General features: G+C 42.0%; 1 protein-coding gene across 24 annotated transcripts in view; it reads left to right on the plus strand.

Annotated features, from left to right (window-relative positions):
• The window catches only part of TASP1 (taspase 1), a 253,393-nt gene extending 239,518 nt beyond the window's left edge, over nucleotides 1-13,875 (plus strand). For 13 of the 24 annotated variants that reach the window (XR_014073023.1, XR_014073014.1, XR_014073022.1 and 10 more), the window contains one exon: nucleotides 12,836-13,875. Coding sequence is in view for 13 of the 24 variants with exons in the window: in XM_081556535.1 (XP_081412661.1) it covers nucleotides 12,836-12,928 (93 nt within the window). In the remaining 11 variants the exon portion in view is untranslated. Of the gene's footprint in view, nucleotides 1-7,629; nucleotides 7,763-12,835 lie in introns of those variants that run through there. The other 11 variants (XR_014073024.1, XR_014073018.1, XR_014073016.1 and 8 more) reach the window with 1 other exon arrangement.
• The last annotated feature ends 1,071 nt before the right edge of the window (nucleotides 13,876-14,946 follow it).

Consider the following 14,946-nt stretch of genomic DNA (forward strand, 5'->3'; position numbering starts at 1 on the left):
TATTAAGATTTTACAAGCAACTAGTTTCATAAGGAAATAGCTTCCACATCCTACAAAGACCTAATTGCCTTCAGAGTGAGATCCATGTGCGTTTCATTCTTCTGTCCCCTCCTAATAAGTACAGAATAAATATTTGTGATATAGCGTAGAGCTTTTATCACCTTTAGCAGAATGAAATATCCATGATAAGTCTCCACGTTGAGTGGTGATACAATACCCTGTTTATGTGGATGCCTTCACAGGGCTTTTAAGCTAAACATAAGGGGCAGTGTTGTGTGATGTTGCCACTGAAGGATGGTGATAAAAGAAGTAACAAACTTTGCCAGGAGACTAAAACAACATGCTGCTCTCATAAGACTGCATTTTCATCTTATTTTGAGGTTCCTTGAACATGATATTTCTATGTGAGAACAATAGACCATTTCCCATTATGTAGCCTTGTCTCAGGACTAATGATGAAATTTACTATAATGTTGTCTTTGTGCTTTGTCCACATTTGTCAGTGGTCTTTTATGGCGTCCTTGTTTTAAATGTAGAAAATGAGGTAGGAGGCAACATAAAATGATTAATTCCTCAATCTGTCAATATTTCTGATTTGTTAGGTTGAACTTAAGAATTACATCTTCAGATTGCTCTGGTATATTTATTTCTTTTAGTTTAAGACAGTGAGTGATGAGATAGAAGTAAAATGCTTGTTTTTAGATTCATTCACAGTGTATGCAAGACCTAAAGGAAGTCAGTGTCAGAGAATGTGAAAACTTTGCAAGGTTTCTCTAGAGACTGTCCAACCCAGAGTCCTTATTTTACAGCCCTGAGATTTTCACTAATTTTCCTGATATCAGACAGGTTAGGGAAGTGAGCACTCAGATCTTTTGACCTGTAGTTACATGGGGTTTTATTCTATAAAATATATACGTTATTCTGGATTATATTAAGCAGTTTCATGAAACTGTCAACTAGTTGAGTACATCTGCTTTCAGGATGAAGTCTGAAGATCAAACTCTATTTTTAGAGCCTTAAACTACATTCTAAGCTTTGATGCCTCACACAAAGAATGCTCAGACAGAATATTCTTATTCACAAATTGTGGCTCCTTGAAAGACAGCTCTTGAAAGCGATGGGAAGGGAACTTCTGGGAAAAGGACAGGGGTGGGAGTAGTGTCTCCTGACTCTACTCGTTAAGGGGAGGAATAAAAAAAGCCCATAATAGAAACAAAGCAATAAAAAAATAAAAATCAACCAAACACACTTCCTCAGCACTCCTCCCGGGCATCGGTCATTTAAGGTCTGCCATGTTTGTGCCAGTAAAAGAAGCAAAAAGCGACTATTATCACCTCAGGTAAGAATTCTCTATGTAAGGGCACAAGGTGTGCTCAGCCAGTATGCTGGCTTCTGCTGCAACTCCCCACGTCCTGGGTAGCATAGTGATGATGTGGAAGACAGGCCGGGCCTGCAGTTAAGCCATCGTGTATTCTACACAGTATACACATGGGTTGTGTTAAGGAAGTTCATGTGATGCTGTTAATAGATTGGAAAATATATTTTACCTAGGACTCAACAATTTGAAAAATAAGGCAGAATTAATAAGGGAAAATGGGCGGGAAAATTATATCTGGCTCTTCAAATTTTCATGATAAGTTATAAAATTGAACGTGAGACACCCTTGTCCTGCCCTTGAGGAAGGAAAATGCCCTGCAAACAAGGTAGCCCTCCTACCATCCGCTGAATTGCTCAGTGTCATTCAGGCAGCAGGGCATGGCAGGCCCACCAGGCCCGCAGCCCACACCCGACTGCTGTGATGCCGCCACCTCCACCCATCTCTCCCAGAGAGGATGATGTGCATGCGGTTGTTGTGTAAGATGAGTGAACAGATGGTGTCAGGTCATATGACTTCTCCATTTTGTGTCCATCTTGGGAAATACATAGACTTTTTTATTTTCAGAGTTTTAAAGTTCACAACTTCAATGTCATTTTGATCATTTTATTTACACGTATCTCTTCAAAATGTTTATAACAAACTTACAAGCTATAATCAAAAGCCCTTAGCACATCTCTGCAAAAAAAATGTATAACAGACTTACAAGCTATAATCAAAAACTACAAAACATAAAATTAAGAACTTTAAAATGTCTAATTTGCACTTTGCTCTCTTTCATTTCCCAAATCCTCATTAAAAAAAAAAAAATCCTCTATTTGCTTAGCAAATATACAGAGCCCCCTCCGTGGGCCTAGCTGTCTTCTAGGTCCTGAGGGAAGAGCAGTGAGTGAACAGATAAAACTCCTTGCCCTTCTGAGTTTTTGTCCCAAAGGAGGAGACAGGCGATGAAGGAGATAGAGGAGCAAAGTGGATGGCTAGGTCGATATGGTAAAGTGAAAGTCGCTCAGTCGTGTCCGATTCTTTGTGACTCCATGGACTATACAGTCCATGGAATTCTCCAGGCCAGAATACTGGAGTGGGTAGCCTTTCCCTTCTCCAGGGGATCTTCCCAACCCAGGTTTCCCACATTGCAGGCGGATTCTTTACCAGCTGAGCCACAAGGGAAGCCCAAGAATACTGGGGAGTAGGTAGCCTATCCCTTCTCCAGCGGATCTTCCCGACCCAGGAATCAAACCGGGATCTCCTGCATTGCAGGCGGATTCTTTACCAACTGAACTATCAGGGAAGTATAGATATGGTAAGGATACAGGAAACATGAGGCAGAGATGGTGTTGGTCGTGAAATGCCAGTTAGTGGCCAATGTAACCCTTCTTGAAAAGGCAGCTTTGAGTACAGATCTGGTAGAAGTGAGCAAGGGAGCCACTTGGGTACTGGGGGGAAGAGCTTTCTGGTTGGTGAGAACCGCTCACGCAATGACCTCGAGGCAGAAACGTGCTGTGTGGTTGAGGAACAGCGCAGAGGCAAGTGGAGAGAGAGAGGATGAGCCAAGGGAAGGGCAGGAAGATTTCAGCTCAGAGAACAAATGCAGCCCTCAACGTATAGGGGATTGTTGCGTTTAGTCTGTATCTGTTATGGACTGAATTCTGTCCCCACCAAATTCTTATCTGAAAGCTCTAACCCCCACTGCGATTATATATGGAGACAGGGCCTTTAAAGAAGTGATTAAGCTCAAACAGAGTTTTAAGGATGGGGCCCTAATCCAACAGGATGTCTTCATAAGAAGAACAAATACGAGAGATTTGCACACACAGAGAACAGGCCAGGTGACGCTGAGAGAAGACAGCTACTTGTGAGCCACGCAGAGAGGCCTCAGAGGAAACCTGCCCTACTGACGCCTTGATCTTGGGCTTCCAGCCTCCAGAACTGTAGGGAAATAATTTTGTTACAGAAGCCCTAGCAGACTAATATGCTATCCTCACCCTCAGTTATCTATATGAAGAGAACATACTGCTAAACAGTAAAATTGATCTTGAGCAAACTTTACTAGGTTAAGTGACAACAGTATTCATTTTGTGTCAGCCCCAAAGGAGCTAACTCATTCTGCAGGTGCCAAATTTGACCCAAAACAGGTGAACCTAAAAGTTAGTCATCCGAAAGTCAACTATCAAGTCAGTCCAGCCAGTCTTATTCTTGTTGACAGTTTAAAAGCAGCTCTTACAATTCTTTGATTTTTGTCTTTTTTAACATAGAAGAGTTGACCTTTGGCTGGTATGAATGAAGAAAATGCTGTTCCTTCTATTTTCCTCTCTTTTCCCCTACTCAAAGCCATCCTCCCTCTATAATCTCTTTCTATATTTCTTTAAGAAAACTGCCTTCTTAAATTCACAGAAATGATGAGGAGAAGATATTTGGCTGCTTTTGGAGGTTTATTATTCTGAACCCTGAAAATGAAGTAAAAAAATCTAGTGTTTATCCTTCCTTTCTTATAGGCACTTTGTTTTAGAATACCAAAAGTTGAGAAAGTTCTTTATAGAAGAATTCCAGCTATTTCTGTATTAATAGGAAGCCACCTGTTAGTAACTCTCAAAATAATGGGGCCTAGGCAAGGATTATTAATGGCTACTCAAACAGGCTAAGCAATGGACTCACTGCTGAAGCACATAGAAGTCAATACTATGGCACCAGCTTTTGAGAAAAGAAAAGCTTGTTACAAGACCGACAAGAAAACATGGTTTAAATGTGTCTTCCCATCTGAGATTTGGTCAGACTTATTAGGGTGGGGAGGAGGTTGGTGTGCAGAAGCCCTGGTGGGGTGGGCTGTGATCAGAGGGCTCTGGGGCTTGGCCATTCGTGGTAGGGTGTGGGAGAGGGGCTTCAGCATCGGATCTTCTGGACAGCAGACCCTCTGCTTCTCAGAGGGCTCTAGAGTTCACCAGGTTGGGTCCTTTGGACAGAGTTGGGAGTGGGGGACAACTTTGGTTCCAAGTTGTCTGAGATCAAAAATCTCCTGCATGCTTCTGCTGCATGACTTGAGGTTTCATTCTGTTGTCCCTGGATAATAATTCAGTATCTTGTTAGGAACAGGACAGGGCCAGTTTGGGGCTGGTTCTGTGGTTGCAAAACCATTAAGCAAAGGTTGAAGGGAGAGTTGTATGATGGAAGGATCAGGCTGCCACTGTCTGACCCCAATGGACCAATAGTAGTAACCCCACTGAGAGACAGTCACAGACATTCGGGCCATCTGAGCACACACCATAGGCAGAACACAGGCCCACTAGTGGAAAACTATGACCAGAAATGCCCTTCTAAAGAAGGTAGCTGTGACTTTACACTGGTGAGGAAATGCAAGGGTTGCCCAGGTTTTCAAGAGTAGCTAGAAATCAAGATGCTTGTGTGTAACTTCTTTATTTTAAAATATTTTCTATTAAGTTTTGAAAAGTTGGAAATACCACGTGGCTCAAACCAGACAAACTTGTCAGCTCTCCTTTCTGTGGGCTCAAGACATCATTTTTGTGTCCCACTGCTGTCCTGTTCTGTTTGCCTTCCAGTGCTGTGGCCTCTGGAAAGTCTGCCCCACCTCTTTGATCCACATCTGTCCTCTCTCTCTTGACCTCCTGTGGTGTTTGTGGCAGGATATCTGTGATATTGTGATTTATTGTAAAAAATACATATTTGTTCTTCCTCCATGGTTTCTGACTCACAGCTCCTCCAACCCTTGGAACTTCTAGGTGTAAAAAGCGATAGTATCTTTTATTATATGTAATATTTGATCTCTAGCCTTCAGTCTCGCTTCAGAGACATAAAGGTGAAAATGAGTATCTTGTTATTCACAACAATACCCTTTCAACCACACCTGAGTTTATTTTAATGAGGTGACTTTTGGAAAACCCCAAGATAACCTAAGGCTGGGGTCTAGTTACCAGGGGAACCAACCATATGGGTAGAGGGTTGGAAATTTCAGCCCCACCCCCTAACCTATGGGGAGGGGAGAGGGGCTGGAGGTTGACTTCAGTCACCAGTGACCAATAATTCAATTAATCATACCTATGTAATGATGCCTCCAAAAATCCCAGAATTTCAAGGTTCTGAGGGCTTCTGAGAATACGAATGTGGAGATTTGGGGAGACTGGTGGCTTCAGAGAAGGCATGGGAGCTCCAAGCCTCTTCCTACCTTCCTTACCTATGCATCTCTTATCTGGCTGTTTCTGAATTATATCATCTTGCAATAATGTAAACTATTTTCCTGAATTTTGTCAGCTGCTCTAGCAAATTAATCAAACCTGAGGATAGGGTGTGGGAATCTCCTGCTTATAGCCGATTTATAGCTGGGGGCCAGAAGTGCAAGGGACAACCTGGACCTGTGATTGGCATCTGGACTTGTGGGGAGGCAGTCTTGTGTGACTGAGTTCTTAATCCATGGGGACTGACTATCTCCTGGTAGATAGTGTCAAGATTGAGTTAAAATGTAGAACAATATCCATAGTTTGCATGTGTGCTAAGTCACTTCAGGTGTATCCAACTCTGCGGCCCTATGGACTGTTGCCCACCAGGCTTCGGCAAGAATACTGGAGTGGGTGGCCATGCCCTCCTCCAGGGGATCTTCCTGACCCAGGAATTGAATCTGTGTCTTTTACATCTCCTGCATTGGCAGACAGATTCTTTACCACTCTTGCCACCTGAAAGTGAAAGTCGCTCAGTCGTGTCTGACTCTTTGCGACCCCATGGACTATACAGTCCATGGAATTCTCCAGGCCTTAACACTGGAGTGGGTAGCCTTTCCCTTCTCCAGGGGATCTTCCCAACCCAGGGATTGAACCCAGGTATCCTGCAATGCAGGCAGATTCTTTACCAGCTTAGCTACAAGGGAAGCCCAAGAATACTGGAATGGATAACCTATCCCTTCTCCAGCAGATCTTCTTGACCCAGGAATTGAACTGGGGTCTCCTGCATTGCAGGCTTATTCTTTACCAACTGAGCCATCAGGGAAACCCTTCGTTACCTGGGAAGGCCCCAATATCCACAGACTTGAGTTAATTGCTTGCTGATGTTGGAAATCGCACATTGGAGTCTTGTAAACTCTTGGTGTATGATCATGTGCCTTTGTTAATGGTTTTCTGATCATTTCATATAGCCTTACTTGTCTTCCCAACAACATAACATGTTCTTAAAAGGAAATTTTCCAGTATTCTATCACTTTGGTTTCCTCTGTAGCACCCAAGCATGTTGAGCTGATTGTTTTTGAGCCTTAGAAGATAAGTGATACAGCAGACTGGTATATAACAAAACCCTTAGTAGTTAGTAAATACTCAGCAATTGTTAATTGTTGTATCAGTGACAGCAAAGCAGCAGCATCAGAATATTGGCCAAACAGTGTCCATTTTCTTCAATGTTACCTTTTAGCATGCAGCTAATTTTTCATTAAAATATCTCATCCTATTTTTAAAGAATATCAAACATTTCAAATAGAATTTCCTAATTCTTGAATATCAAATAATCTGTCAGATTGTCCTGTATAATGTTCTGTGTTTGATAATGCTGTGTGTGTGTTTGAATAATAAGAATCTAACAGTTATTGGCATGTGCTCTCATTGCATCAGTATCTCGTACAGTCCTTGTCAACCTGATGACAAATGTTACTATCCCCATTTTAGAGATGGGGGCCCAAGTAGTTAAGTAACCAGCAGAAGTTACACAGCACATAAGTGCCGAAGCCTGGGTGGAATCATTGGTTAAGATAGCTCCAGCTGCTATAACAAGAAACCCCAGAATATATATGTATAATTGTTTAAACACAATGAGAAGCGTGTTTCTCATTCACATAAAATACAGTTTGGAGTTTCTGATTAGCAGAGGGCTCTCTTCCAAACTATAATTCAGGGTCCCAGGTTCCTTACATCACATAGGCCTCAGGTCATCAGAGAAAGCACAAGGAGAATGGTTTATAAGGTTAATGAAGCCTGATTGGTTTATAAGCCTGATTGCAATCATGAAGCCACACATGAAGTAACTGCAAAAGAAGGCTGGAAAATGTAGTCCAGCGTTGTGTCCAGGAAGAAGAGTGGCCCAGAATCCAAGGTGTTCTGTGTTCTTAGTCAGTGACTGATGAAAAAAACTTGTTTTTGTTTTCTCAAAAAAACAGAAACAAAATTCTTAGAGTTATGAAACCAATGAATAAAACATTTCCAATACCTTTATTTTTTTTGAGCTATTAATATGTCTGTCTATATTTTATTTTCCTGACCCCACTAAAGGAGGACAATAACTTGTCTAAGAGAATCTTCCTCCCTTGACTGTCGTGGCAGATCTCAAGCAAATCGCTGGCGAATGGAAAGATGGATTAAAATATAACCACTAAATAAAGGCTTTGAGACTTTCAAAATTAAATTGTGTGCTTGTAGTTTTCCTGGAAACCACAAAAAAGTAGTCACTAAGGTGGTCTTAAAAGATTTAAAGACATGAGTATGAATGATAGGAAGTCTCGGCTACTACTTAGATTGTGATTAGGACATCAAACAATTATATAATTTCTGTATTATATTTTTCTTTTTCTAATTTTGAAGTCTTCAGGCTAAATATATTATTATACAATGCTTTTGGTTTTAATAGAAAAAAAAATACAACCCTAAGATTATCAGCTTTGAATAGACAGTTTAATTTATAAAGTGATAATTCTTCTAGGAGTGTTAACCTCAAGGACCTGTCTGGCCATTCAGGGAATTATTAAGAAAGCAGAGAATTCTAATTCCAAGGCTGTTGGGTTCCACTGGTGTGGAGCCATTAGCTTCTTCAGAATCTAAGGTTCTATCTCCATTTAACATCATAAACACTTGCAAAGTGGGGAAATGGAACAAGTCCATGCTTCTTAAAAATCTATTTAAAAACAATCTTCACTGTAACAAATCAGTGTGATTGACTTTTTAACCAAACTGACTGGTAACATGAGTGAAAACACTTGAGATTCTTTGTACATAAACATAGCCCCAAAGGGTATGTTCTAGTCACCTCTCCACTCAGTGAACATTTCTAGAACATGCTTTTGTCAGACACTCTGACAAGTGCAGGGAACGCAGAGGAGTGTGTGCAAGACAGACTCTTGCCTTCACTGGGCTTTCAACTACAGAGACTCAAAAATTCAAAACAAACCAAACCCTGAACAGTTGCATCAAAAACCGTGAAATGCTCAGCTGGGAGTTGTAGGAGCTAGAAGAAGAGCTGCTAGATCCTGGGGAGGGTCCAGTAAAGGTCCTCTTTCCTGGAGAAAGAACTGAAGAGGCAGTGAGACACAGAATCCCTGTTAGAGCGGTGTGTGAATGGGGCCTTCCCGGGGAATGGAGGGAGGAGAATCCTGTTAGAGCGGTGTGTGAGTGGGCCTTCCTGGGGAATGGAGGGCGGAGACCCAAAACGCCACTGCTTTGGCATCTGCTGTGTTCACGTGTTATTTCTCGTTAGTTCTGAATTCCAGTAAAAGTACTTTGCTACTTTGGTTTTAAAGATACCGTGTTAAGTTCTTACTTGTAGGGCATGTTTGAGTCTGCACAGTCCTTATACACTCGGTGTAAAATACTTCATTGTACTTTAAAATGCTGACATGCGAGTTCATTGTAGACAGTGGTCTATTTTTAGGCTCAAGGAATTCAAGTCCACTTCTCCAGAAGAACTTTTAGAGATAAACACTCATATAAAATATTCTCTTAAACAGCCCCCACTGTTTATAATATGATTTGATGCTCTGTTGAAATCTCCACAGAAAGCATCGAATACATCTTGGCTCAAACTTTTCCAGGCCAAGGTCATATTTTCTGATGAGTTTGAAGATCTTGTTGATGGATGAAACTGGTGAAGTGTTGACATGCATTTGGACGATTAATCATTTTATCCCTCTCAACACCAAAATCATGCCCAGTGTGTTTTGCAATTGACTCAGTGATAATTTAGGGAAGAGATAATCCTGAGAAGTTAATCTTAACAACTCGTTTGTCTGAGTGAGCATTTCTGTGTTAGGTAAACAGCTCAATTTATACAAATCTCAATGTATTTTTGAAGTATTTTGCCCATGTACCATTAATAAATATCTCAAGACCGTTGTCATCTTTTCAGATTCTTCTTTCTCTTCCTTCCTAACTCTCCTTGATATTTTGTGGTTTAGCTTGGTTTATTTAGGTGTTTTTGTGCTGTAAGCTGGGTGGGGTTGGGAGCCTTAGCTGTGAGTTTGGACTGGCCATTTGTATTTTTGTAGCTGTCAAGGGATTGTTATCAAGTCCACTGGCCTCCTGGTTTCTTCCTTCTAATTCTGGGTCTTTTTCATGCTCAAAAGAAAATCAATTGCTTTAAGACAGATGTCGCCCTGGTCAAGTTACAGGCTGTCCTGCTTGGACATACAGTCACTCTTTGATCTTTTAAAAATTAATTTATTCTCTGTAGCCTCTGGTGCCTGGACTGCCGGGAAGTCTCACTGGGTTCTCTCTGTATCTCCAGGAAACACGAGGATAAATTTTCCTCTGAACTTCTCTTTTAGGGACAGATATCTTAAGTAATGTGATTGGAAATTTTCAACCTATTTGTGAACAGAACCTGGTGTTAATGTTTCAGGATCTGCACCGTGGATCCATTCCAGCTAACCCCTTCTCTTAATGCCATCTTACAGAATACAGTTCTAGACCAGGAAGAAAATTGTCATTTCTGTTTTCTTCTTTTGTTAAAATTATGCTAAAATATATACAACATCCGTAGGGTTGCAAAGAGTTGGACATGACTGAAGGGACCTAGCACGCATGCACACATGCATACACAACATAAAATTTACCATTGTAACCATTTCAGGTGTACTATGCAGTGGCACTTAGTATGTTTACCTCATTGTGCAGTCATCACCCCCCTCCATCTCCAGAGCTTTTCACCTTCTCAAACTGAAACTGTGCCGGTTAAGTAATGACTTCCTAATTCTGCCTCCCTCCAGCCCCTGGCGGAGAAGGCAATGGCAACCCACTCCAGTACTCTTGCCTGGAGAATCCCAGGGACGGAGGAGCCTGATGGGCTACAGTCCATGGGGTCGTGAAGAGTCAGACACGACTGAGCAACTTCACTTTCACTTTTCCCTTTCATGCACTGGAGAAGGAAATGGCAACCCACTCCAGTATTCTTGCCTGGAGAATCCCAGGGACGGCGGGGCCTGGTGGGCTGCTGTCTATGGGGTCGCACAGAGTCAGACACGACTGAAGCAACTTAGCAGCAGCAGCAGCAGCCAGCCCCTGGCAACCACTATCCTGCTTCCCATCTCTGAATTTTGACTTCTGGGTGCCTCGTACAAGGGGAATCATGCAATATTTGTCCTTTTGTGTTTGGCTTATTTCACTGAGCTTAGTGTCTTCAGAGCTGACCCATGATGTGCCACGTGTCAGAATGTCAATTCTTTTTAAAGCTGAATATTCCATTTTATGTCCAGACCATGTTTTGCTTATTGATATCTTGATGGACATTGGGTTGCTTGCTTCTACGTTTTGGCTATTGTGAATAAAGCTGCTATGAGCCTTGTGTACAAATATCTGAGTCCCTGCTTTTACTTGTTTTGGGTATATACTGTGATGTGAAATCGTTAGATCGTATGATAATTCTATGTTTAATTTATTGAGGAACCACTATATAGTTTTCCACCTTCTTGATCCCTGTTGTAATCACGTGACCATTTCGTGGCTGAAGAGGGTAAGATGAGGGATGAAGGGGCCTAAGGGGCTTCTGCTCTCTCAGGGACTGTCTTTAGTTAGAATGTTCTTTTTAATTGATGAATGATGCCTGAGGAAAAAATTCTTTGGCTTCATGTTAATGAATTCCTGAAAGAATAAAAGGCCCCACAACACTGAACCCTGGGAATTGTGGATTTGAGCCTTAGGCGGCTGGATGTGACTACGGCTGCTGGGTAGCAGACTCAAAGGACAAGTTGTCTCAAACTCCTCCCTCTCGGTTAATGAGACATCAACAAGAAACAGCGATCCACGAGTGTGTCTTACTGTGGACTTCCCGGGTATAATACATCTGTACTTACAAGATACCCCCAGGTATGACCCTCAGATGCAAGCAATAATGAGGCCAGACTCTGGGACATGGTGCCCAGAGGCATGGGTCTGGCGGGTGAGCTCAGTGATACCCCCTTCCCAGGAGATGCCACAGGGCCTGCCTTGCCCAGATCTCCACCCCAGAGCTAACAGACCTCCTTCCCGCTGGTTACAGGTGGCTTCCTGCCTTGTACACAGAAACACTAGGTACCCAGAGAATATTTTATGTTTTCCAGAACTTTCCAAATTGATGACTATGTCAGTTGCTCTCATAGGACTTGTGCAGTGAGACCTAAGAATTAGAATCAGTTAGCCTCCGTGTTGTTCCAGCTAATGCACACCCTCGCATCATCTTTGGTTGCACAAGAGGATGTCACCCCCTCCCCAGGCTTGGCCACCTCCCCAGCTGCATCCAGCAACTGCACTCTGGGACTTGAGCGCCCCTTGGTTCAGTCGTTAGGAAAAGCTTGTGTAGAGAAGCAGAATCAGACAGGATTATCTGAGGGATATACAGTCCCTCTGTTCTTCTTAGAAACTCCGACATTTATCTATCCCTGGATTAAGGGAGATCAAAAAAAAAAAAAAAAGGAATTCCTGGCTGACCCCTCATGGAAGAAATTTGCCTGCTGGTCTCCTTTGCGCGATGCTGTAATACACAGCCTTACAAAGCCCCTTGTTCTCCAACTGCTGTCTTCACCCGTTTACTGTATGCGGTACCTGCTGCGGGTAAAGCCCTGCAAGAGGAGTGGCTCCCTGAACTCCATACCAGGAAGTTTTCTTCTTTGAGCGGTTGGTCCAGTGTGATCCCATTCTACCACGTGGACCCCTGTCTGCTCGTTGCCCCCGGGAAGCTCCGAGAACAGGCAGCCCTCTGCCTCCAGCATGGGGGCAGAAATCAGGCTAGATTTTGTGTGAACTCATGCCTGTCTTTAACTTATTTTGTAAGTTCTTCTTTTTCTGTGTTTCATTCCCTCACTTAGGTGAGGTTGTTGAGTGATCTGATTTTTGTAAGCTGCTTAACTCCTTTAAGGAGTAAACTGAGGGAATAAACATGAATCGGGTGTTCTCAGTTGTTTTGAATGTTTAGAGGAGAAAATGTGTATCAACTGCCAGTTTCGGGTAACTGGAATATGCACAATATAGTTGGCCTGACCTAAGCTCCATGCTGTCCCGATCTCAGAATCTCCCTCTGCCAGTGCTGTGCTTGGCATGTAGTAGGTGCTCAGTTAATATCCCCTAAGATTTGAACAAACAGGATCTGTCTGCCCCTGAGTTACCCACCAGCACAGCCTGGAGATTCTCAGAAGCAAAGAGAAGCCAAGATTCTCTGCTGTTTTTTACACCTTCGTTACACGTGGAGGGGAGGGAACACAGCTGGCGCCTCTAACGGTCTTCCTCTTCTCTGCAGACTCATATTTCCAGACTCCCTCCCGGCGCGGTGGCCGGACAGTCCGTGGCGATTGAAGGAGGAGTCTGCCGCCTGGAGAGCCCGGTGAGCTGAACCTTCCAGCGGAACCCGGAACCCGGAGCGTCTGAGCGGATCACAGAACCCGAGCTCCATGAGGTTCTAACGGAAGTTGGATGTTTTACCTTCCTCCTTTCATAACTTCTGTCGCAGCCTCGTGCATCACTCGCGACACTAGTGCTGCTGTAGTTAGCGCTTGGCGACACGCGGGTCTTGGGCGGGTGAGCGGGATGCTGTGTGTGTGAGTGTGTGTGCGTGCGTGTGCTCGCTTCTTCAATGAATTAGAAACTCCTCATTATGTAACCTCAGACCAGGAATGATTAAATCATCTTCCCAAAATGTGTGCTTTAACTGTTTACAGGTAAAACCTAAAGTTGCAGGAAATGGTTGATTTCACAAAGCCGTACCGACTGTGTTGATGTAACATGTAATGTGTCTGAAACTGCAGAGTAAATTTACTTGTTGCAATGATTGACAGTGGTAGTGCTCCTGATAACAGTGCTAGTAACAAAGTGTTTTTATTTGTTAGCCAGTTTAAGTGGATCCTGTGGTGACTTAAACTGTTGTTCTCATCCCTCATATGGGGCATTTTTCTTTAACAAAGAATGGTTTCAGTGAAACAATCTAGCAGAGAATTAAGGTCAGAACCTTTTTAAATAATAGTCTTACTGATAAAGTTTGTACTTCCTTCCTCAAGCTTTTCTAAGCTTAAATCCTGCATAGCTTCAAGCTGTGTGTACTGTATTATGAAAGAATATGTAAAGAGAACATACAGTAATGCAGTCCTTAATCTGTGTATAATGGAATGTTATTTACAATGTAACACTGTAAATAAGAAAGCAAAATTTATGGGAAAATTCAATATTATCTTTGTTTCTTGTTTAAATATATTTTTAAGATAAAAGGCACAAAAATAAAAGAAGCATATTACTGGATATAGTGTGTGATTCTCCTCTGACTAATAAATTATCTTTTGAATCCTAGAGTGGAGAATTGTTTTTTATTTTGTTTGTAAAAAGTAGCTTTTTCCAGAAGTCATACCTGTATGCCTCTAGCTGTGCTTCTAGTTGTTCAAAATCCAGTTTTATCTCTATGTTATTAGACTGGACACCAGCAAGATGAAAGATGAACTTAGTGCATGATTGTGTGGTCAGTGTAGAAGTCCCTAAAATTTTCATTGTAATTTGATTAAAGAAAAAATAACAAAGGAAAGGAATAGGAACACTTTGCTTTGAGAAATGGTAATGGCAGCTGAAAAGTCAATGGTTTCAGTTGATAAATTGCTTCTAAATGTTATATTTAGTGATTCTGGAGCCACATAAGAAAACCAAGACCTTCCTTTTGATTTTACATGTAAGAGGTAACTATCAAGAAGATGCTAAAGATAGACTTGCTCCTGGGGAGGAAGTTCCCACCATATAATCATGGCTCTGGGCGGTAACTGATAAAGCCCCAGATGAAATTATACACTTGACATCGATGTATGGCCAAATTATAAAGGAAAGACAACCAAAATGGAGTGGGTGTAAATATGAATGATTTGGGAGTTGCGACTTATATCCCTCATACAAGCAATTACATTTGTCTCATTGTGTTCTTGTAGACAGGTTGGTGCCTTGGTATCTGTTTCTCATTCTTAATGAGGCCAAGAACTTCGTAAGAGATCAACTGGCTGGTAGGGAGCCTTTGGCTTCAAAAGCTTTCAAAGACCTGTTACCTGTTGGCAGGGATTTTTTTCAGGAACTGGATTGGATCACATAAAACTATCAGGACACTTTGGAATCTGAAAATCATCTGACCTATTTCACCAGGAATGCCATTTCTTTCATCTCCTTTTGACTTTATCCCATTCACATTTGAAAGTTTGGGCTTGTTAAACACCATTTTTATGAAGAATTTAAAAACTGGTCAGTATAAAAGGGCACAGCCCCTCCAAAAACAGTTCATTAAGACTGTTTTTCTAGTTGTTGGTTTTTTAATATAAGGAATATTGTGAAACCAAGAGGGGGAAAAATGATACTAAGGATCATGGAGGCAAAAAAGTAATGGGGGTA

The sequence above is a fragment of the Giraffa tippelskirchi genome, chromosome 13 (assembly GCF_054371585.1).
Source record: "Giraffa tippelskirchi isolate mGirTip1 chromosome 13, T2T-mGirTip1v1.2.pri, whole genome shotgun sequence".
NCBI lineage: Eukaryota > Metazoa > Chordata > Mammalia > Artiodactyla > Giraffidae > Giraffa > Giraffa tippelskirchi.